This window comes from Canis aureus, chromosome 7, assembly GCF_053574225.1.
Source record: "Canis aureus isolate CA01 chromosome 7, VMU_Caureus_v.1.0, whole genome shotgun sequence".
Taxonomy (NCBI): Eukaryota; Metazoa; Chordata; class Mammalia; order Carnivora; family Canidae; genus Canis; species Canis aureus.
Window position 1 is genome coordinate 37331501 of NC_135617.1, and position 22572 is coordinate 37354072.

Genomic DNA, 22572 nt, shown 5'->3' on the forward strand with positions numbered 1-22572 from the left:
GTCCCTCATTTATAAGATGGATTCATATCTAAGGCCACCCTAACATGCACCCAAAGATTGGGTTAAAGCAAGATTAAATGCATGGATGGAGCTAAAGAGTATAATGCTAAGCGAAATAAGTCAGTCAGAGAAAGACAAATACCATGATTTCACTTATATGTGGAATTTAAGAAATGAAACAAATGAGTGAAGGGGAAGAGAGAGAGAGAGAGAGAGAAATCAAGAAACAGACTCTTAATTATAGAGAACACACTGATGGTTACCAGAGAGAAGGTGGGGGGGGGGATGGGTGAAATAGAGGATGGGGATTAAAGAGGGCACTTGTGTGAGGAGCACTGGGTGATGTATGGAAGTGTTGAATCACTATATTGTAAACTTGAAACTAATATAATGCTGTACTAATTAATTGGAATTAAAAGAAAAACTTTAAAAAAAGGCAAGATGAACTATACACCTGAACTTGATGGGATGTATTTTGCTGCTACAATTATATGACATAATATATCTATCAGAAAGTATATTTTTACCATACCTGGCTTAATTAAAATCATAATGGGAAGAACTAAATCATTTGGATTAAACAGATCATGGTTGAACACTTTTAAACTAGGAATTTTCAGGTTAGATCGATTCTAACCACAAAGGGGTTACATCTTGAATCCTAGAAACTGTGTGGAGACTTTAGGCTTTTTAAAATTTTTGTAAATAATGTTGGTCTCAGAAAATTTTCCCTGATAGCTAACACAAATTTCTGTCTTGGACTTTAAACTCATTTCATCTTGTTATCTCTGGGAAAAATAGAAGTGCAACAAATAAAATATTCTTCTACCACTTTTTAAAATTCTAAATCTTTGAGCTTTTGTTAGTGGCCTCACTATAAGCTAAACTTTGGATGATTTAAATGAAATATATATTTTAAAATAATAAAAATAGTAGCTGCCATAAAATATCAGAACACCAGATATAAGTAGTATAAGGTAGGAAGGAAATTTATTTAGTTAGCCAATTATCATTAATGAATTTCAGGTTACTTTAATTTTTGTTATTAAAATGATGCTGAAATGAACAGTTTAGTACACACATTTTTGTAGGTTAAGGATAAATTCCTAGAGATTAGATTGCTGGGTTGAATGTTAGCACATAAAATATTTTGATATTCAAAAACCCTCCAAAAAGATAATACCAATTATTACTAACAATGCATGTAAGTAATTATTTTTCTGTCTCCTTGCTAATACAAAGTAATGCTAATAAAAATAACAATAGTAATAATAACAGCTAACACAGTAACAGTTTACTATGTGATAGATATTGTTCCAAACATTTTCAAGTATTACATGGATTATTATAATTGTAATCTTTGCCAACATGATAGGCAAAAACATCACGTATTTTTCTTTGCTCATTCTGTAACTCATGTTATTTAGAAGTCAAAGAAGTCAAGTCATCTAGAAGGACTTTGCCCAAGATTATAAAATATTTTCCTAGATTTTTTTTTTGGTGTATTTAGATGCTCATTTAGTTAACATGTTTACTTTTACTATTCGGGACTACTAACGATGTGGCAAAGTTACCTAGCTGTCTGCCACAAATGCATGCTTCTCTTCTGTGGTGTAGAACTATCCCTGGGAAGAGGCAGCCCATCCAGGGACACCATTTACCAGGTCTGCTTGCCTCTGGGTGGGATTATATGACTAGGTCTAGCTAATGGAAGGTGCGTAGAAATGATGTGTGCCACGTCTAATCTGAGGGGGGAAGCACAGAACCTTATGCCCTCTCTCTTTTCCTTTTTTGCCAGCTGTGTGTTGGTACTAAGCATGTTCTTAGGAGCCACATGCTAAAAATGGCAGGGCCTTTGTCAGCCTCGGTTCCCGAATAACTGCATGGAGCAGAGCCTTTACTGCACACCCCACACCCAACAAAGAATATCTTCATTGACTATTACACAAGTAAGAAGCATACTTTTTATTTTGAGAAGTAACTGAAATTTGAGGATTTGTAGAACAACCAGCATCACTCTAACTTATATGATCTTTAACTTCTATGGAATTTGTCTCTGTGGTGAAATAAAGAACTAATCTTACTTATTATCATATACTATAGTCAGTTTTTCCAATATTACCTAAATAAAAATCTCTCCTTTTCCAAATGTTTCCATATACTTATTGAGAGGTCTATTTCTGGATTCTACCTTCCTTTATGGCCTATTCCTAAATCAGTGTGACACTAGACATTAGTGTGAGATCTCTCCACTGTTATTCCTTTTTATAAAAAAAATTATCAATTATTCTAAACCTAGCTATTTTCCCAGGTAAGTTTCAGGATAAATTTCAGTTAAAAAGAACTCAGAGTTCTTTTGCAATTTGATACAGATTGCATATTAAGTTTATAGATTCACATCTTCTTCTTTATTTCTTCCCTCATCTTATACCCACTGAATGGCTTAGCTCTGTTGATTCTACCTCCAGAATATGTCTCATCTCTATCTTCCTCTTTCCATTTATCCTGTCTCCTCCCTTGTTCAGGCCTACCTCTCTCCTGACCTGCCATCTCTGACCTGGTCTTTACTCTGTTTTTTCCTTTCTCTAAACCATTTTGCATTCTTTTTTTTTTTTTTGTTTAATATTTATTTATTTATTTTAGAGAGAGAGAGGGAAAGAGAGCACAAGCAGAAGGCGCAGAGGGAAAGGGAGAGAGATAATCCCAAGCAGACTCCCTGCTAAGTGTGGAGCTCAGGTGGGGCTCAATCCTATGACCCTAAGATCATAACCCAAGCCAAAACCAAGAGTAAGAGACCCTACTGACTTTTCCACCCAGGTGCCCCCAAACTATTTTGTATTCTAATGCAAGTTTAAAGTGTTCGGGCACTTGGGTGGCTCAGTCAGTTAAGTGTCTGCCTTTGGCTCAGGTCATGATCCCAGGGTCCTGGGATGGTGCTCCATGTTGGGCTCCCTGTTCATCAGGGAGTCTGCTTCTCCCTCTCCCTGATGCTCCCCCTGCTTGTTCTCTCTCTCTCTCTCTCTGTTAAATAAGTAAATAAAATATTAAAAAAAAAGATTAAAATGTTAAAGTGATTATATTACTTCTCTGATCAAAATAATTTTTTTTTCAATATCCAGAACAAAGATCAATTTCTGATGCCTGGCATTCATGGTGCTTCAGAAAATGCTCCTGTTCTTACTGGAAAGCCCCTCCCTGAAGCCTGCTTTCACACTACTAGTGCCCAGAGCTCTGATGTGTACTCCTATCAAAATGCTTACTAGCACTATCATAGTAGCGATCTGCTTACATGCTGGTCTTTTCCCAGTAACTTTAAGAAACTGAAACCATGCAGAAGCACTTATTTGTCTTTGTAACCTCAGCACCTAGCTTGGTACCTACCATAGTGTAGGTGTTCAATACTTAATTGATGGATGATTATTTGATCAGCTATTTGTTTATAGAAGAAATAGAATGACATTTTATTATTCAAGACTCTTAGAAATAATACAGTTAAATAGCCCATATTTTGCATTTGAGAATCTGAGGTACAAATATATGAAAGTTAAAAATTCCATATGTTAAAAAAAGCCCCACATAGACTTAACTGCAAAAACAAACCTGGAAAAAAGTATTCCTTAAAATATAAAAATAAATGAATAAAAAAACATCCTGGTAGAAAATCGGACAGAGGGCACATATGCAAATTTACCTTAGGAAGAAGTAAAAATGGACAATACATATATGGAAAGAAGTTTTTTTTTGTAATTTCTAGCTTTGAAATTTAAAATGGTAGCAGGTACCAGTTTATTAAACTGACAAAGTTTATAAGAGGAATAGTCAATACTGGCAAGGAGAAAGAGAAAAAGCATTTTCATAGACATTTTGTGTAAGAATAAAATGGTATAACTTTTGGGGGAAAATTTTGGCATTATTTGCCCAAAATCTGTTATTATTTCAGTAATTTTATTTCTAGGAATGTAATCTAATGAAAAAATTGTGGTTGTCAACACAGGTTTACACAAGAATGCTTATAATGCTATTATTAACAATGTAAAAATTAGATATAATCCAAATTTCTAATAAAAACAGACTTATGAAAAATGATGCGGTCTATCTATTCCAAAGCAAGCTCTATGGAGCTTATCTGCCTGAGTTCCAATCCTGGCTCTGCCTCCTATCAGCTGGGTTACACAGGTGAAGTTACTGAACTCTCTGCCTCCATTTCTTTATCTGCAAAATGAGAATCATAAAATTACCTATGTCACAGAATTGTGAGAACTAAATAAGTCAATGCATTTTAAAGATCTTAGTACAGTGCTAATGCATAATAAATTTTATTATTATTAGTAGTATTACCATGGATAACTATGTAACCACAAAACACCATTTTTTAGAAGAATATTTATTAGATTAAAAAATGTCTCCTCCAATATATCCTTATGTAAAGAATTGATTACATAGCAGGATACTTAGAGGATGCCAATTTTGCCTTCAAAGGATCTTGTGCTCTTACAGTACATATAAAAATAAATACTGTAAGTACCTATACCTGCATGCCAACAGGGATTATCTTGGGGCGGTAGGATTATGTATCAAATTTCTTTACACATCTCTCTTTTTTTCCACCCAAATAATCTACAATAAGCATGCATTATTTTTGTAATGAGAAAAAGGATAATTATTTACAAAAAGAAGCTATGGCTCAGGAAAGTTAGCACAACGGTCAAGTACTTACCAGTGCGGGGAAAGAGAAGGGTAAAGGGCAACATTTATAGACTATCCCTAATATATGGGGCTGTGTGCAGTGCGTAGTACACAGATTCTATTTCAATCCATCTCCAGAATGTCCCACCAGGGAGGCACAGAGGTTGTAAGTGTGAACCTTGTATGAGAGAGCTCAGGTATTCCTACTTCTGTCCTTTCCTGGCTGTGTAACCTCTAGCCTATTAATCTTGCTGCATCTTGGAGTCTTCACTTATAAACAAGGACGAGAACCATTTTCCTCACATGGATGTTATGAGGATTAAATGAAATAATATACATAAAACTCAGTCTGCCTTCATGTGCCTGGAATCATGTTAGCTCTTTATTCTAAAGAGGAATGTTATACACACTTTTATAGGTCATAAATTGTTACTAAGAAAGTTCAAGAATCTTATCCAAGATCATTTAGCTAGTAAATGGAACCAAGAATCAAATTCATATGTGTCTTATTATAAGCTGCTTACATTTTATTCTATGCTTCTCTTTTGATAACTTTTGCCTAGTAAAAACCAGTAAACAGAGATGTAGGCAGTCAATCCAGGCTTACATGTGCAACTTCAAGAATATTATTAAGAATAGGGAATAGAATGACTTGCAAACAGTTGGCATTCAGATAAAGTTAGCACAAATCTTATAATGAACAACTTTGTATGTTTTAGCTTGTTCCAACCAGACAGTAGATTATAACAGAATGGTCAGCCTGTTCTGTCTATGTGGGACCACTTCTGTATGAATTTGTAATTTTTTAGTGCCCTATGTATATCATGTACCAGATGTTTTATTGTCAATAAAGCAGCAAGATGAAGAGGGATTGAAATTTTGTGGTTCCATTACATTTGCCTATGCATTCAACATTTTAACTTCTCAAAAGGAACAGAGATGTGTGGAACAGAGTGTGAAAGCATAAGGACATTGAACTATAACTGGTTTAACTATTCAGTTCTGCCATGAACTAGTTTTGTCACCCCTTATCTCTTGGGGCTGGTTTCCACATCTTCAACAAGAGAAGTGGAAAGTTGCAAGGAAACTTTCTAATTCCAAGTTCCTATAATTCTAAGTGGTACATTCTTTGTTGGGACATTAAATGGTTGGATGATGATATATCTGTAGGACTGTTTTGGAAATGGTTTTTCCATATTAAGTGTTAACACAATTCATTCATCCACACACTAGTTTATTCAACAAATAATTTTTATTGCATGACTGCTATGAACCATGCTCTGGGGATAGAGCAATGAATAAAACAGAAAACTTTTCTGCCCTCAAGGAGCTTATGTTCTATTAGGGTAGACTGATACTAAACAAGTAAGTAAGTACAGATTACAAAGCTAGGTAGTAACAAAGTCTCTTGAGAAATTAAAAAAAAAGCAGGGCAGGTCATGGAGTCACAGAGGAGCAGGGAGTACTATCTCAGATGGAATGGCTAGGGAAGACTTCTCTGAGGGGATGACATTTGATCACTGATCTAAAAAAAGTGAAGGGCTGATCATGACCATTTCTAGGAAGAAGTATTCCAGACAGAAAATATAAACACCTTGAGGCAGAAGCATGGTCTGTGTATTAAAGGGGACGTAAAAAGGTCAATTTAGAGTGGAGTGAGGAAGGGAGTGGGTCCCGGCTAGATCATGGTAGCTTTGGTAAGAGCTTTAGACATCCTTAGAGTTGTGAGGGGTTTGGAGCAGAAGAGTGCAAGATCACATTTGTATTTTAAAAGATTGTTTTGGTTGCCTCTGGGAAACAGATTTGATGGCAAGAGTGAAAGGCCAGTAAACAAGCCATTTTATGGTCTAGACAAAGGGGAAGAAGGCAGCTTTAGAAAAGCAAGGTTAAGTGAGGAGTTGCTGAGAAGGAGTTGGATTTGGGACATGCTGTGGAGGCAAGGATGTCAAGACTTGCTGAAGGATTGATGGTGGGGTGTGATATTAGAGGGGGATGTTTGGGTTTTTGGCCTGAGTAAAACTGGGTGAAAGAAGTGTTATTTTTTAAAAAATTATTTATTTAATCATGACAGACACAGAGAGAGAGAGGCTGAGACACAGGCAGAGGGAGAAGCAGGCTCCATGCAGGGAGCCTGACATAAGACTCGATCCTGGCTCTCCAGGATCACACCCCAGGCCGAAGGCAGCGCTGAACCACTGAGCCACCGGGGCTGCCCATGAAGTGCTATTTACTGAGATGGGGAAATAATGCAGTTGGGTAGGAAAGCAGAAAGAAGGGCCATTTGAGTTGTAAAATGGACAGCTCAGTTTTGGCCTTGTTAATTTTGAGACACCCTCTAGACATCTGGAAGATAGTGGGTGAGGCTACAGTTCAGAGAGAGGTCAGGGCTGCTGGGTCAGGCAGTAGATGTGTGTGTGTGTGTGTGCACATGCACACATGCACACATGCACATATGTTTAATGCTATAGGACTAATCTCCAATATTAGTAATTTACTGAAACTACTGCTTCAGAGTATGATTGCAAATATTTAATTTCAGATATGGGGCATAGATTGGAGCATGTAACAAAGCTGTGTTTCTGTATTTATAAAAGAGAAAAGAAGCATTTGTCCTCTGAGAATCATTATAATGAGTAGGAGGCAAACATATACTATTTATTTATTTATTTATTTATTTATTTATTTATTTATTTATTTTAAACATATACTACTTAAGGCACACTAGTATGTTGAGTAAATTATCTAGGTGTAATCCTATCAGTCCTCGATAAATCAAGAGATTGAAAGTCATGTGTATCTCTGGATATTCAGAACATGTTTCAGGGCAATGACATGATGGCTTTATAATATGTTCCTTGATACAGAAAGTACACGAATAGCTTTTAGAAGCAGCAGTTTCCTACACTGATATCCTCAGATGTTTAAAACATTCTCCTAGAACCTATTTTCATACATACCAAATGGCAGACCTTCAGTCAGTTTCAATTCAACAGAACCCCATACCAGTATTTGACTACATATCTAAAAAAAGATTTGGATTCCCACTAGTGAATGATCAAAGTTGAAACTGCTACTGGAAACCCCCTAACATCCTATGATGAAATTCAATGCTTAGGTATCTCATTCAGTGTCATAACCTGAATGTTTATACATCAGTCAAACAACACCACTGCAGGTTTAAATTTACAGGGTAAAAACAAAATTTCTAATGAAAGTTGAAAGATACTCCCTTTTTGCACTTACTCTAAGCAGTTGAATGATATGGACTCTCTGAACCTTGGCAGCCAGTTCTGGTTAGTATTGGGATGTGTAATCTTTTCTTGAGAAACTTGATACCTATTTCCAGATGACATGCAGGTTATGATTAATCATCACCTACTACTAAAAGTTTTTGAAAGGATATCTTCAGGAAGTTCTTTGAATAGACTGTGTGTGCTATTTGGATTTTGCAGATGGAGCTGCCATTTCAGCTAAAATGTCACTAAGCAAAGGACACCTATGGATGGCAACTCATTCTAAGTATTATCTGGGGAAATTGAGAATTACCTGGCACACCTGGCTCCCTTAATCTTTTTCAATGCACAATCTCTTATTTTTAGAAATAAGAAATGGATAAAGTTTGGGCTTCTGGATAATCCTTAGGGATAAACACTGGGGTGTGAAAATGAACTTTTCCTTCTGTGAAGAATGAAAAGATAGTGCTTAAAAGGAGTGAATTTGAGTAGCTACATGCTACAAATAAACTCCTGATACTCATTATAATTTTGAAAATCCTACTTGGCGCCATGTGCAGATCCATTATATCCATGTATCTATACTTTTAGGGGGATTATTAACCAAATAGATCTTGTTTCATTGCATATCTAAGTTCCATCTTTAATTACAAAATCCTTGCCAAATTTGCCCTCATTGGCACCAGATAAGGAGCAGTTTTAAGAACTTCAAAATTCCTCGTTTGCTTTTATGTGTTACTGCTTACACCTTACAAAGTATATTGCAGTTCTTATCTGTGCTTAAAAGGAAAGAAATAGTGTTCCAGAGAGGCTCATAGAAGATAATACAATGTTACTTCCAGAGACAGGATAGAATTTGTGGTGACCACCTCTGGAAGCTGTCACTAAGACTGCAAAATATATTGTCTCCTAACAAATTCTGACAGGAAATATCCTACTTTGGACTCTCTTTTCATTATCAATTTCTTTCCTACCATCATGAACTTTTTGAATAAGACATGCTCTGTTTAAAGGAGAACAAAAACAAGGTTTATTGAAAACATGCAATGATATAACCTAGGAATCCTTTATAAAGAGTCCAGAGAGCACCTAATAGAGTTCGATACCATTCAGGAGCAGGATATTTTCCTAAAACTAACTATGGAGAAGTATCAAGAAAATGTAAGTCAAAAATAGTTTCAGATGTGCACATTTAAAAATTATAACTGGTAAGTACTCCAGAAAACCACAGAAACTTGATAAGAGATGGATTCTTAAGTCATATGATGGCAAATGTCCTGAGGATTAGCTATAGTACTTTGATATCCAAATTCCAAACACAGATCTGGAGTCTCTGGTAGGGGCTAAAATCAAATATTTTAAAACATTTCGCAAAAGGCAGGAGCAAAAATATTGAGAAAAAGGCAGAATAGGAATAGAAGAGGGGCAGTCCTGGTGGTGCAGTGGTTTAGCGCTGCCTGCAGCCCGGGGTGTGATCCTGGAGACCGGGGATCGAGTCCCACGTCAGGCTTCCGCATGAAGCCTGCTTCTCCCTCTGCCTGTGTCTCTGCCTCTCTCTCTGAATAAATTAAAAAAAAAAAAAAGGAATAGAAGAGGCATCTGTAAAGGAGCCTACAATTACAAGCAGGCGAAATAAGCACCTTATTAAAAAATGTCATCACATTCACATGACCAAATTAAAGTAGGGCACTGAAGCAATTAGACCAAAAAAAAAAAAAAAAAAAAAAAGTAGGCAAAAGTTATTTTTCTGAAAACTACAGATAACTGAGGCAAAGGTGCTATTTTCTATCTTTCATTGCTTAGATATTTGCCACTCATTTTTTCTTTATTTCTTCATACTGTTTTTACATTGTGTGTGTGTAAGGTACAATAAGGTTTGAGGTTCTGCATATGAATGTCTACTAGCTGGAAATTTAAAAAATTTTTTACTCACTTAATGCACATTTATTGTGGCCAGAAACTGCTGGGACCTGGGTAATAGTAAAAGCAATGGATGGGGCATGGATGGAGGTGTCAAGACACACAGGGGTGAAAAGACATTTGACATAGAAGACACTGAATGGAGCGACCATAATTGTTGGTGATGGATGTTATGAAAGAAGAAGAATAAGGAGCATAGTGCAGTTAGTTAACCTAGTTTAGGGGACAGGATAGCCCTTTTGAGGAAACATAGGTTAAGCCATAATTAAGAACCTGTCAGAAACACAGCTACAAAACCTCCTCTTGTTAACCCAACATCCTTACGTACCATACACAACCATCTTTGCAGGTGACACACCTAAAGAGCTCTAGAGTCAAAAAGTTCCTGGTGTGGTTCCTTCCCTTCCTCTTTCAAAATGAAACTTATTCAAGATATGTAGACTCTCAAATTTTAAAAATTTAGTATTAAGGAAGATAATTGGAGAAAAATATTCAATAAAAACATAGAAAGAAGTCTTTGAATTGATATTTTATTTCTGATTATATTTATCAATACTAGGATTGATGAAAATATACTAAATCCATTACTAATATAATTCAGTTGAGTATGCATTACATGTCAGGCACTAAGCTAAGCACTCTGCATGTATTACTTCATTTAATCTTCTTGGGAAATCTTTGAGAAGATACAACTAAAATTCCAAGTTTAAAATTAAAGAAATATATGGAGAGCAAATTAAGGCAAATTGTAGATCATCTTTTAGAGTCGGGATTTAAAAAAATATTTTATTTATTTATTTGACAGAGATAGAGTGGCAGAAGTAGGCTCCTCACTGAACAGGGAACATGACCTGAGCTGAAGGCAGATACTTAACTGACTTATTAACTAACTTATTAACTGCTTATTAACTTATTAACTGACTGAGCCACCCAGGTGCCCCTAGAATAGGGCTTTGTTAAGAGAGTTAGAAATGCTATTTTGTGTTATATCAGCCTAGACTTGTGTGGACATTCATGTGAAAATCCTATGGTAAGTTATATTTGGCATTGTCTTTTTTTGCAATGATAAAAGAGAGAAGAGAATTTACCCATTTCTGCATCCAGTATTTTGTATTTAGTTTAAATCATTGAGTTATATGTAGTTTATCTTGGGATATTATGAGATAAATATAGATCCAACCTGATCTTCTTCCCAATGAGTAATTAGTTGTTTCAACATTGCTTATGACCAGAGCTAGGATGAAGTTGAAATTCATGAATTTGGCTACATGGAGTTGTTACTAGCTTTTGACTTTTCTGTTAGGTTATGATGGAAGATCCACTGGGAGACATTAAGCAGAGTTTTGGAGAAAAAGTAGGGTCTTAGAGAATAATCTTAAGGATGAGGGATTTTTGGAAGGTTTGGGATGAAGGAGGGAGAATGACCTCTCTTTTAGATCACATCAGGACCATGACTATAGGGTCCAACTTGCTATAAGGCATCACTGGACATTGGTGGCAATTTTAAACATTTTATTCTTGAGAATCATTCTACGAGGCTGCAGTGTAATTATATGCATCCTTTAGCAGGCAAGCATAACTAGTATTGGTCTCAGTGAAGTTTACTTGAGTAACAACTTTCTACAAAGTAAAGTTATATTTAAATAATGGGGCTTCAGGAATTTGTACAGTATTGACTTTATACATTAATTGCTCTCTCAACACTTCATCTGTGTAAACACCAAATTTACATTCGTTTGCCAGAGCATAAAGGACTCCTCCTTAATGGGCTATATTTTCATCATTTGTTTTTTGACCCAAATGGTTAAATATAAATTTCAGAAACTTCTGCTTATTAAAACAATTTTCACCTTTAACCGGTAAATGGACAAACTAGTATGTCCATATCATGGAATATTATTCAACAAGAAAAAGAAATGAACTATTGATACACACAATAATTTGGCTTGATCTCAAGAACATTATGCTGAGTGAAAAAAATGAGTCAATTTCAAAAGATCAAATATATGATTGTATGATTCCACTTACATAACATTCTAAAAATGACAAAGTTATAGTGATGGGGAACAGATTAGTGGTTCCCAGAGTTTAGGATTGCGGGGAAAGAGTGACTTTCAAAGGATAACACCCCAAATTTCTGTAGGAGGATGGGAAAATCTGTATCTTGATTGTAGAGGTGGTGAAATTAATTTATACATGTGATAAAATTTCATTTCAGTATATATAAAAAATTGAGTGAATGCAAAAATTGGTAAATAAGAATAAGGCCTGCAGTCTAATTAATAATATACATCAATATCAGCTTCCTGGTTTTGATAATTGCCCTATACTTATGTAAGATGTTATCATTGGGGGAGGCTGGGTGAAAGGTACATGGGTACATGGAAACTCTGGATTATTTTTGTAATTTCTAAGTAAGTCTAAAGTTATTTCAAAATAGAGTTGAAAAAAAGGCCAGATCTTGGGGAGATGACCATTGAGGGAAGGAACTGCACCTTTTATGATACTAGCATCTCTTTTCTCTTAGACTTTATATTAGTTAATGTCTCCTGTAGGGTGCGGGGAGATTTGGAGGTAGGAATCAGACCTCACCATATGGTTTATTTGTTCCTATGCCACATGGGGGCTATGTAGGGAGATAATCCTTCTTTTCTCGTTTTCTTTTTTGATCCTCTTGCTTATATGCTCTGTGACCCTTGATAAAGCCCCTATCCTAAGTTTCAGTTTTTTGATATATAAAATAGGGATCATAATCTCTTCCAACTTCAGTAAGATTATTATGAGTTATGTAAGATAGTTCATAAGCATGATTTACAACCTAAACCATGAAATAAAAAAAAAAAAAGAAATTTTATTCCTACTCATTTAACACCAGGTACCTCAACTCCTAATTTCCTGTCATTTTTAGCTTCAAAGAAAGATTTCTTATGTAAATACAGCTCTTAAACTATTGTCTCTTTTCTAATGTACATGCAGGAAATAGACAATGGGTGGACTAGATGGATACAGTCACAGTGAATTAGTGGAAAAATAATCAAAAGCAAAAAATGAAGCAAAGTCTCATTCATCATTTCCTTTTGTTTCAAGGAAGGCTGTAAATTGTGCATTTAACTCAATGTGGTTCTTGCTTTTAACCCAGAAGGAGCACAGAGGGGAATTATGCATGATTTTCTCTCTTATTATTAAAAAAATCCTTCTGTTTTATTTCTGACAAAAGAAGATGGTTCTGCAGCATTTTCAAGTGGAATCCTTACCTATGTTTCAGAGTAAGAAAATCAAGAAGTCCTTTGTTAATTGTGGCCAGTAGAATTAGGATCATCTTTCCTGGCATCAGACACCAACTAGAACATGCTGAAATTTGGATCCTCAAAAGAAAGTTGCTAATCTGTATAACATGGTCTCTTACCAACCTGCTGATGAATTCACTTTTCCTGTTCCTTCATTATTTTTCCATGTGTAGATTAAATGGATTATACTGTAATTAAATTTGACTCTTGCAAGAGGCGGTGCTTTGGAGCAATGAGCTATGGGGAGGCTGGCATTCTATTCCAAGCTTCACTGCTAACTTAAGGGCTGAGAACAAAGCACCCCCACTTCCTGGAGCCTCGGTTCTTTCTGTCTATGAAGGGAGATAAACAATGTCTCAGAGGAACATGGTGCTGCTTTATGAGTTCTATATTCTAATTGAGCTCCAAATTCCTTTATAGAAAGGTACTCTTTGAAGAATTAAAGGTGAATTTATATTGTTGTTGTGACTCTTAATAGGAATAAAGCTTTAAAATCTAATTTTAAATGCCTCCCACTGCACAGTACATTATCCATGTTCTTAAATACTGCAATCAGCTGTGCACTGAGCTTCTCTGTGGTATTTATTAAAAAAAAAAAAACAGCACCATGAATACATACTGTAGAACATTTTCAAAGCCATGTGCAGTGGTTTTAACTGCAGGACTTCCTCTGAAGTTAATGGGACTCATACTGGCAAATTCCAAGCACCACTTTGAAAATTTACCCCATAGTGATAGTTTAATGCTTCTTATTGATCATAAGTCTTCAGATAACATCTCAAGGCAAAAAGGGACAATGTCTCAAAGGAAATAAATAATCTTTAATGAAACAAATCTGCATTTCAACAATCATAACTAAGAGTATGCAGCAAAGTCCTTTAGTAAGCAGGCCCCTGGGAACTGCTCATTGGTGATAGTTACCAGTGGGGCTGGAACAGACTTTCCATGACATTCTCCTAATTCCAGTTTCTTATTGAAGATAATACATTTTCTTTTAATTTTGAAATTTCATGTTTCTAAGGGTAGATATGTATAGGTATATGTAAAAGTCAGAAGGAATAGATTTCTATCCTTCTGAATAAGTAATAATTTATAAAGGAATGATAGGAAGTTCAAACAGGTACAGATAACTAAAAAACCCCGAGCCTTATATAGCCATACTTTTCATTGCCTGACCCAAAATTTTTTCTTGTTTTTAAAACGCAGGTATTCACCATTTAGCAAGCTATTAGATGCTTGCTAGTGGCCCATCTCAAGAAGCTGTCCTGTATCAGGACAACTGCCTGTATCAGGCAACTATTTTATGTCCTCAAATGGCCTATATGGTCTCAGGGTGTGCTGGTTCCTCCAGCATTTCCTACTACTTTACCACTGCTCACAGGACTCCAGTCACAATAACCTTATGTCTCTTCCATATATATGCTGTTGGGTCATAAGAATATTTCCAGTTACTATACCCTGGCCTGGAAAAATCTGTGCTTAAATCCCATGAAAGGCTCCTTTTTGATATTCAGGTCAACTTGAGTGTCCACTCCTTAAAAAAATTCTCTTGGGCCACCTAGTATAAAGAAGCCCCTGCGATGCCTGGGTGGCTCAGTGGTTGAGCATCTGCCTTTGGCTCAGGGTGTGATCCCAGGGTCCCTGGATCAAGTCCCATATCAGGCTCCCTGCGTGGATCCTGTTTCTCCCTTTTGCCTATGTCTCTCTCTCTCTCTTTCTCTCTCTCTCTCTCTGTGTCTCTCATGAATAAATAAAATCTTTAAAAAAGATAAAATCTTGCATGTTAAAGAAAAGAAGCCCCTAATCTCTTTGTTTTATTTTTTTCATTGCAATTATCTCTAGTTGACACTACCTTGTTTAAAAAAAAAAATTGCATATTATTTTTCTCCATCCACTGGAATAATGCTCTACAAGGAGGCCCTTGCCCATATGGCACAACACAGTCTCCCTAGCATATAGAATCATGCTTGGTCATGGGGGATGTTATATAAATGTTTGCTGAATAATTAAGCTCAAAACCTTGGGTGTCTTTTGCTTCTCTGTCTTATATACTCAGTCATGATATTCTATGTCCTTCTTACTAAGACTGCTATCTCCATCACCTTTGTTCTATATCGGCATAATTAGTCTCCCTCCTACCAGTTTTGCCTTTCTCTAAGTAGGTACTATGTTTTATTCATCTTTGTGTCCTCTGCACCAAAGATCATGTTTGGCACATAATAAGTGTTCTGTGAATGAATTTTCTTACATAATACTAGTAGAATATATCACAGTGCTCTAGTGAAATTTATAGAAGGCATGGGGAATAATCTTTAGTTATTCATTTCCATCTAAGGGCATTATGTATATGGTCAAGTCATATCAGCTAATCAAGCTAGTTTATAAGTTCAAATTTTGTACTAACTCAACAATTATTTGTTTAGACAAATTTCTCCATAGTCTACTAACATTAACAAACAATAGAAAGCATTTCTGGAAGTAATATCTCTTCTCTGGAGATATCCCCAATTAGGAAATACCCAGAGAACTTTATGACAACATTGTTCAAGAAAGTAAGCAATCAAAAAAAAAAAAAAAAAAAAAAAAAAAAGAAAGTAAAGAAAGTAAGCAATCTTATACAAGGCAAGTAGGCAAGTAAGTCTGTTTTAGAACCCCATTTCCCTTTTACATTAGAAAGTTGAAATAGATAACCTGATTTAGTTGATATAATAAGGCTGATACATAGGACTAATACTACAATTAATATTTTGTAAAGTCTGGGCAGCCTTTGTGGCGCAGCGGTTTAGTGCCGCCTGCAGCCTGGGGTGTGATCCTGGAGACTCAGGCTCGAGTCCCACATTGGGCTTCCTGCAGGGAGCCTGCTTCTCCCTCTGCCTGTGTCTCTGCCTCTCTCTTCACTCTCTCTGAATGAATAAATAAATAAATCTTTTAAAAAAATATTTTGTAAAGTCTGGCTTCTCATTCAAAGATCTTGGATTACTAATGATGAATGTGAAAGTATCAGATTCTTTGTAAGCTGATGACAGTGGGCAAGTTTTAATTAAATTTAATTTTAAAATACTAATAAACAATAAGGGCAATCATATTACAGTTGAGTAGTAAGCTACAGTAAGAAACAGATACCTGGTCATTGTCCTGGGTTTCCAGCCTACAGCTCCTAAAACCTTTGAAATCTCTAGAGTGGTAATTATCTTTTTATGCTAATGAGATGACTGGTAGCTGGAGGTCCCTAGACAATTTCAGGATGAGTGTTGGTTACTAGAAGGACCAAGGCATGATTAGAAAGTTGGAACTTTCAGCCCTATCCCCAGACATCTGGCAAGGGAACAGGGCCTAGAGACTGAATTCAGTAACCAATTTGCCAATGATTTGGTTAATGATGTTTATGTAATGGAATCTCTGTGAAAATCTCTAAACCATAAGCTTCAGACATCTTCCAGACTGGTGAATATGCCAAGGTACTGGGAGGATGGCATGCCTGGAGAAATTGTGAAAACTCTATGTTAGCCATTCCTTTGCCTCAAGTACCTTACCTTATGCATCTCTTCCACTTGACTGTTCTTGAATTGTATCATTTATAATAAACTGATAATAGTAACTAAAGCTCTTTCCTGAATTCTGGTAGTCATTCTAGTGAATTACTGAACCTGAGGTGTGGGAGGGTTATGGGAACTTCCAAATGTGTAGTCAGCCTGGCAGAAGTGTGTATAGCCTGGCATTTAAAGTAGGGGGTTAGAGAGTGTCTTGTGGGACTAGTCCTTTACCTGTGGGTTGTGTGCTAACTCCAGGTAGTTAGCATCAGAATTCTATTGAATGGCTGAACACAAACTTGGGTGAATTTTGGTTCTTTTACCTACTATATTTCTTTTTTTTTAAGATTTTATTTATTTATTTGAGAGAGTGAGAGAGCACAAGCAGGGGGAGCAGCAGAGGGAGAGGGAGAAGCAAATTCCTCATTGACCAGGGAGCCTGTTGTGGGGTTCAATCCCAGGAAGCTTCATCCCAGGACCCTGGGATCATGACCTGAGCAGAAGGCAGACGCTTACCAGACAGAGCCACCCAGATGCCCCTCTATGTTTCTAACATTGAACAAGTTTCTTAAGCCCAATTTTACCTCATTGTTTATGAAATATGATATTATTATATCTATGTAGGATTAAATAAGACAATATTTATAGAGTGCTTAGAGAAGCACCTAGCATATAGCCAAATCTCAATATATATCAGCTCTCAACTAGAAGGATTGAAATAACCTTAGTGTTCTGTGATCCATTAGTGCAACAGGGTTTAATCATTCTCAGATGGTCCAACCAATCATATGGAAGGAATCTATATGTACTGTGGGAATTTGAATGCTTAGAAGAGTAGTAGCAGAAGAGTAAATGACCCTCTGAAAATCATCTGAGGGGATAGAATTTCTACTAAAGGGAGTAGAGATTGGAAGATAAGGAAAATGATATGATTCAAGAGCAAAATATGGGGAAGGCAGAGAACTGGAAACATGATGTTTCAAATCTAGGAGCCAGGGGCAGTTTGGGGAGTCTTTGATATAATTTCTGAGCATATTAGTGGCCTCTTATTTTTATTTTTAATTTATGATAGTCACAGAGAGAGAGAGAGAGAGAGAGAGAGGCAGAGACATAGGCAGAGGGAGAAGCAGGCTCCATGCACCGGGAGCCCGATGTGGGATTCGATCCCGGGTCTCCAGGATCGCGCCCTGGGCCAAAGGCAGGCGCCAAACCGCTGCGCCACCCAGGGATCCCTTAGTGGCCTTTTAATAATATAAACTCACAGATGTGGCCTTGGCTGTATGGTTGATCTTAATAAGGGCTTTGATTTGGTTTTAGCCAAAGCAGAAGTTGGTTATTTTTCTCTCATTAAAAAAATACACTCATTGTCATTTTCCTGAGTGACTATCTCATGTCAAAAGCATATATGCTCAACTCATAGGGGAAACATCTGTGCTGTGTTTTGCCACTTTTGTCCTCTTGTGGATATATTACACTGAAGGAAAACTGTTAAAATAACAAGAAGAAATCAACTTATATTTATCTTCAAATACAGATACAAGATTAATAACAGACTGTTTTTTTCTGCTTCCCTGAGACACACTGCAAGACCGAGAAATATGGCTCTGTTATATCTGTCTTTAGAAAGAGTCACCAGGGAATCCAAAAAAGCCCTGTTAGAAGTAATTTGTTGGCTTCCTGACACCTCAGGCTCATTATTGTGATCTAAGTACCAGCCTTTGGTACTATTTGCAATTTTCAGGGAGGTCATTAACGAAAGCTAAGAAAAAGAATGACTACAAAATCAGTCTTGGAGGTTATTTCACACATTCTTGATACTGAGGTCTTTGAGTGAGTGTTTGGTGTTTGAATGTAGAGCAATAAACAAGCAGCCAGCCCAGATAAGTGAAGGGCAGACTGGGGAGTCACCCCAAAATGTACTTGACTCTCCAAATTGCTAATGCAGTGATTATTGCCCATGGCTATAGACATGTTACTTCAAAAGAGCCTTTGAGGAGAGATGTAAATTGAACACACAAAAGGAAGAATTCTGTAATTAAAGATAAGATTTTACCAGTTTGCAAAGCGAATTTCCAAAACCAAGCAGAGATAAATCAATATGGTAATGAAAGAAAGCGCCCAATTAAAAAAAAACAAACCTGAGAAAATATTTTCCCCCCTAGGGTAAAGTTGTTTAAAATATACTCTCCAAACACAAGTATATGGTGATATTTTAATTTAAAATGTTCCTCATTCTGGATAGAATGCAAGGCTAGAGAGGGTTCAGGAGGGAGCAGTTCTAGTCTTTGGGAATTAGCCCATGGGTCTCTAGCAGCTTGTTTCCAAATACTATCAGCTGGTCTGTTGGGCCCAATAATATATGAGGCTCACTAGCTGACCATTGCAGTAGTGTTAGTGTGTTTCTAGCTGGAAAGAACACTGATGTGCCCACAGAAAGCATTTCCCAAGTTGAAGAACAACTAGGCTACCACCATCTTTTCTATATTCTTTTCTTAAACACTCAAGATTGCTGAAAATATTTGGGTGTGTATTTGGCATGTTCAGAGTAATCAAATCTTACAAATACATAAAGCTTGAGAGATTAGCTACATTTGCAAAACAGAACAGTTTTCAGAGATAGATAAGAGACACGTTCTTTCTTTCCTTTTTTTTTTTCATTTTGCCACAATAAATTCGGTTGAACAAAGGAATCACAGGGTTCACTTCACATTGTACTTCATCATTTTACCACTAGTATCAATCATTTTTATAGACCTATTAAACAGGCCTAGAATGGGTTTCCACAGTCACCTGCTACAGCCTGCTGCCTTCAGGCAGGTAACATTTGGTTCCTCTATGTAGCTTAAATTTTACTGACATCACACTGAAGTGCCACATTTGAACATGCTCCACTATAATATCAGTTCACCATGATAGGTCCAAAGGTGACTAAGATTACAGATATCCTAACATCATTTTTAGAATCACATATTCTACCAAGGCCACAAGGATCTGAGACAGGAAGAGAACAATTAAAGAAAAGATGTGCTGAGGTATCTATAGCTGAAAACATCGGTCAAAAGGCAGCAGGCATCTGGGAAAGAACTTTCTTTTTAGCTTGGAGGCCAAAAATACATTGGCATTGCCACTGGAATTGAAACAAAGCCAATTTTTAATTGGCTTTTAAAATCTGGAATGGAACATTCCTGTAGTCATCCATGAACCGACCTCATCCTGTAGAAGCTGAGTGAATCTTGGCCAACCATCTGCCTTGTGAATTGTTTTGTTTGGGTCCCTCATAGGACAGAAAGTACTTGTGCAATAGTTTCACATGAAGTTAAAGTCCTTCAGGATGTCTCCTGAGCTGAGAATTCAAAAGAGAAACTGGTCTCTAGAGAGAAAAATCAAATGCCTTCACTGATATGCCTTGGGGCTGGCTAGACCCGCTGGGCTGGGAGTTACTACCTTCTCTCCTCCTAGCATGATGGCTTCTGAAAAGGAGTAAAGCCTATTCTTACAGAAGACAGACAGCTGGACAGGTAGATTACATTAGTGAAAGCCACATGAAGTATTTTAAGATAGGTTTAACTTAGAATTTTACTAGATTCACCAATGTAAATTCAGTGCTTCATGCACAGCCACACTTCCAAAGGGTTTGGTTGAATGAACAGTGACCCTTTCGAAATGTGCATACTCTGAAATTAACTCAGTAGGACAGTGTGTGGGGAGTCCATCTCTTCTCCCATCCCCAGGATGGTGCTCCACCTATCCACCTATGCAACAAGGATGGAATAAAGGAGTCTTCTCAGCAGTGGCCAGGGATGATGAGACAGTTTCTTCAAGTCCTTCTTTTTTTTTTTTTTTTTTTTTTTTTTTTTTTATGATAGTCACACAGAGAGAGAGAGAGGCAGAGACATAGGCAGAGGGAGAAGCAGGCTCCATGCACCGGGAGCCCGATGTGGGATTCGATCTCAGGTCTCCAGGATCGCGCCCTGGGCCAAAGGCAGGCGCCAAACCGCTGCGCCACCCAGGGAGCCCTCTTCAAGTCCTTCTTAAGTCCACCCTGAGGTTATTGCAAGGAACAGCGGGGTGAAGGAGGAAACTGAGAAGATTAATCAGCAATACCTGACACCTCAAATGAAATGGAAAGCCGGTTGTTGATGAAGAAAATCTAAATAAGATCATGAATAAAAACATACTTCTGTAAATGGGAAGTAGCTGAAATAAGTAAGCCTCACCAAGAACTTTAAGTATTTGGATTTCAATGGCTGCCAAAGAAATGCGAAGAAAAAAAGAGCAAGAAAACCAAATGTAACTTTTATACAACAACAACAACAGCTTTTATATCAAGGTTTTTTTTCCCCCCCTAAAGGAAGAACATTCTATTTTTTAAAAAATAGAGCTATATTCTTCAAAAATGAATGTCCTACAGACAAGGAAAGGCTTAGGAGCTGCTCTAGATGAAAACACACTAGAGGGACAGGGCAGCTAAGTGCAATATGTCATACTAGATTGGATCTGATACTGGAGAGGAAAGCATGCTATAAAGGACATTATTAGGTCAATTGATAAAACTAGAATACAATCAGCAGATTATGTATTGTATTAATGTTCAACTTCTGGAAGGAATATCCTTATTCTTAGGATATCCTATGTGAAAGAATATCCTTACTCTTAGGAAGTCTACGTTGAGATATTTAGGGATAAAAGACTATGAGGTAGGCAATTTACTTACAAAAATAATTGTTTAATTTCAAAATTGAGATATAGTTGAGTAGGTTTTCAATTTTATGGTAGACTTTTAAATATATTACTGGCAGATGCCAGATCTTAAGATGCTGTATGGCACTGTCATTAAAAAGTATAATTTCAGGCTGGTCCCCAGGTGATGGAATCCCTCTGAAACCACAACATCTAGAGAGCCTCAGAGAAGTGGTATTCATTTGAGGACTGCCAACAGTGACCTCTGCATAAAGTAAGCCATACTTGTAATCATTCTTGAGGCATGCTAGCTGATATACTTTATCAGGGCTAATACATCGCTATACACTCCAGTTGATCTAGAGCATAAAAGGAGTATTGCTTATATTGTAGAGCCAAAAGGGGCTTTTATACTTATTGAAATCAATGCTTCCCTAATTCAGGATACTGGAGAACCATACATTTCAGTATAACTTAATTTGATACAAGTGGATATTCTGAAGCCAGACCATCTGGCCCAAACTCCTGCTCCACTATTGACTACATGTATGTCTTTTAGAAACTTACTTCACCTCTCTTTGCCTCAGTTTCCTTATTCATAAAAATAAGGATTAAAAAAATACTTAAGTCCTAGTATTATGTAAGGATTAAATGAGTTGACACTTTGAAAACACAAGAGTGCCTGGCCCATGATAAATACTCCAGGAATGTTATTTTTTAATGTTGATTAAATATTGCAATAGAGGAGACAGAAGAAGAAAATATGCAGTGTCATAAATCCATATCTCGGACTGTGATATTCACCTATAACACAGAAGGGCTTTCGGGCAAATCTCAGTCTTCCTTGCCATCCTCTATATCGACAACAGCAACCTGCAGACCAGATCCGAATGATGAACTCCAAGCCAAAGACGACAATCATCACGAACTCCTAAAATATGAAATAAGACATGTTAAAGAGAGGCTTTACGGAGCAAACCAGAGGGAGAGGCTCCATGGGCATTTTTGGACATTTAGGCACTTCATCTAAAACCTATAGTCATTAATGCCTAGAGTTAGCATCCCCTCTTCTTTAAAGCAAACTAAACATGGAGCACATGTGAACCTCACATTGTCTGCATTTTCCATCATGGAATGCTATTCCTTTTCAAAGTCCCTCACACTTTGTAATTTAGGAGTTGTTTTTAATACTAAACATGCTGGTTGAATTACAGATCTGCCTTGTGTAGAATATAC

The 22572-nt window shown here is 36.8% G+C and overlaps 1 protein-coding gene across 3 annotated transcripts in view; it reads right to left on the bottom strand.

Moving 5' to 3' along the window:
• The window catches only part of KCNQ5 (potassium voltage-gated channel subfamily Q member 5), a 499459-nt gene that overhangs the window by 114289 nt on the left and 362598 nt on the right, over window positions 1-22572 (bottom strand). For all 3 annotated transcript variants that reach the window (XM_077903397.1, XM_077903400.1, XM_077903399.1), the window contains exon 3: window positions 22141-22267. In XM_077903397.1, the coding sequence (XP_077759523.1) occupies window positions 22141-22267 (127 nt within the window). The remainder of the gene's footprint in view (window positions 1-22140; window positions 22268-22572) is intronic.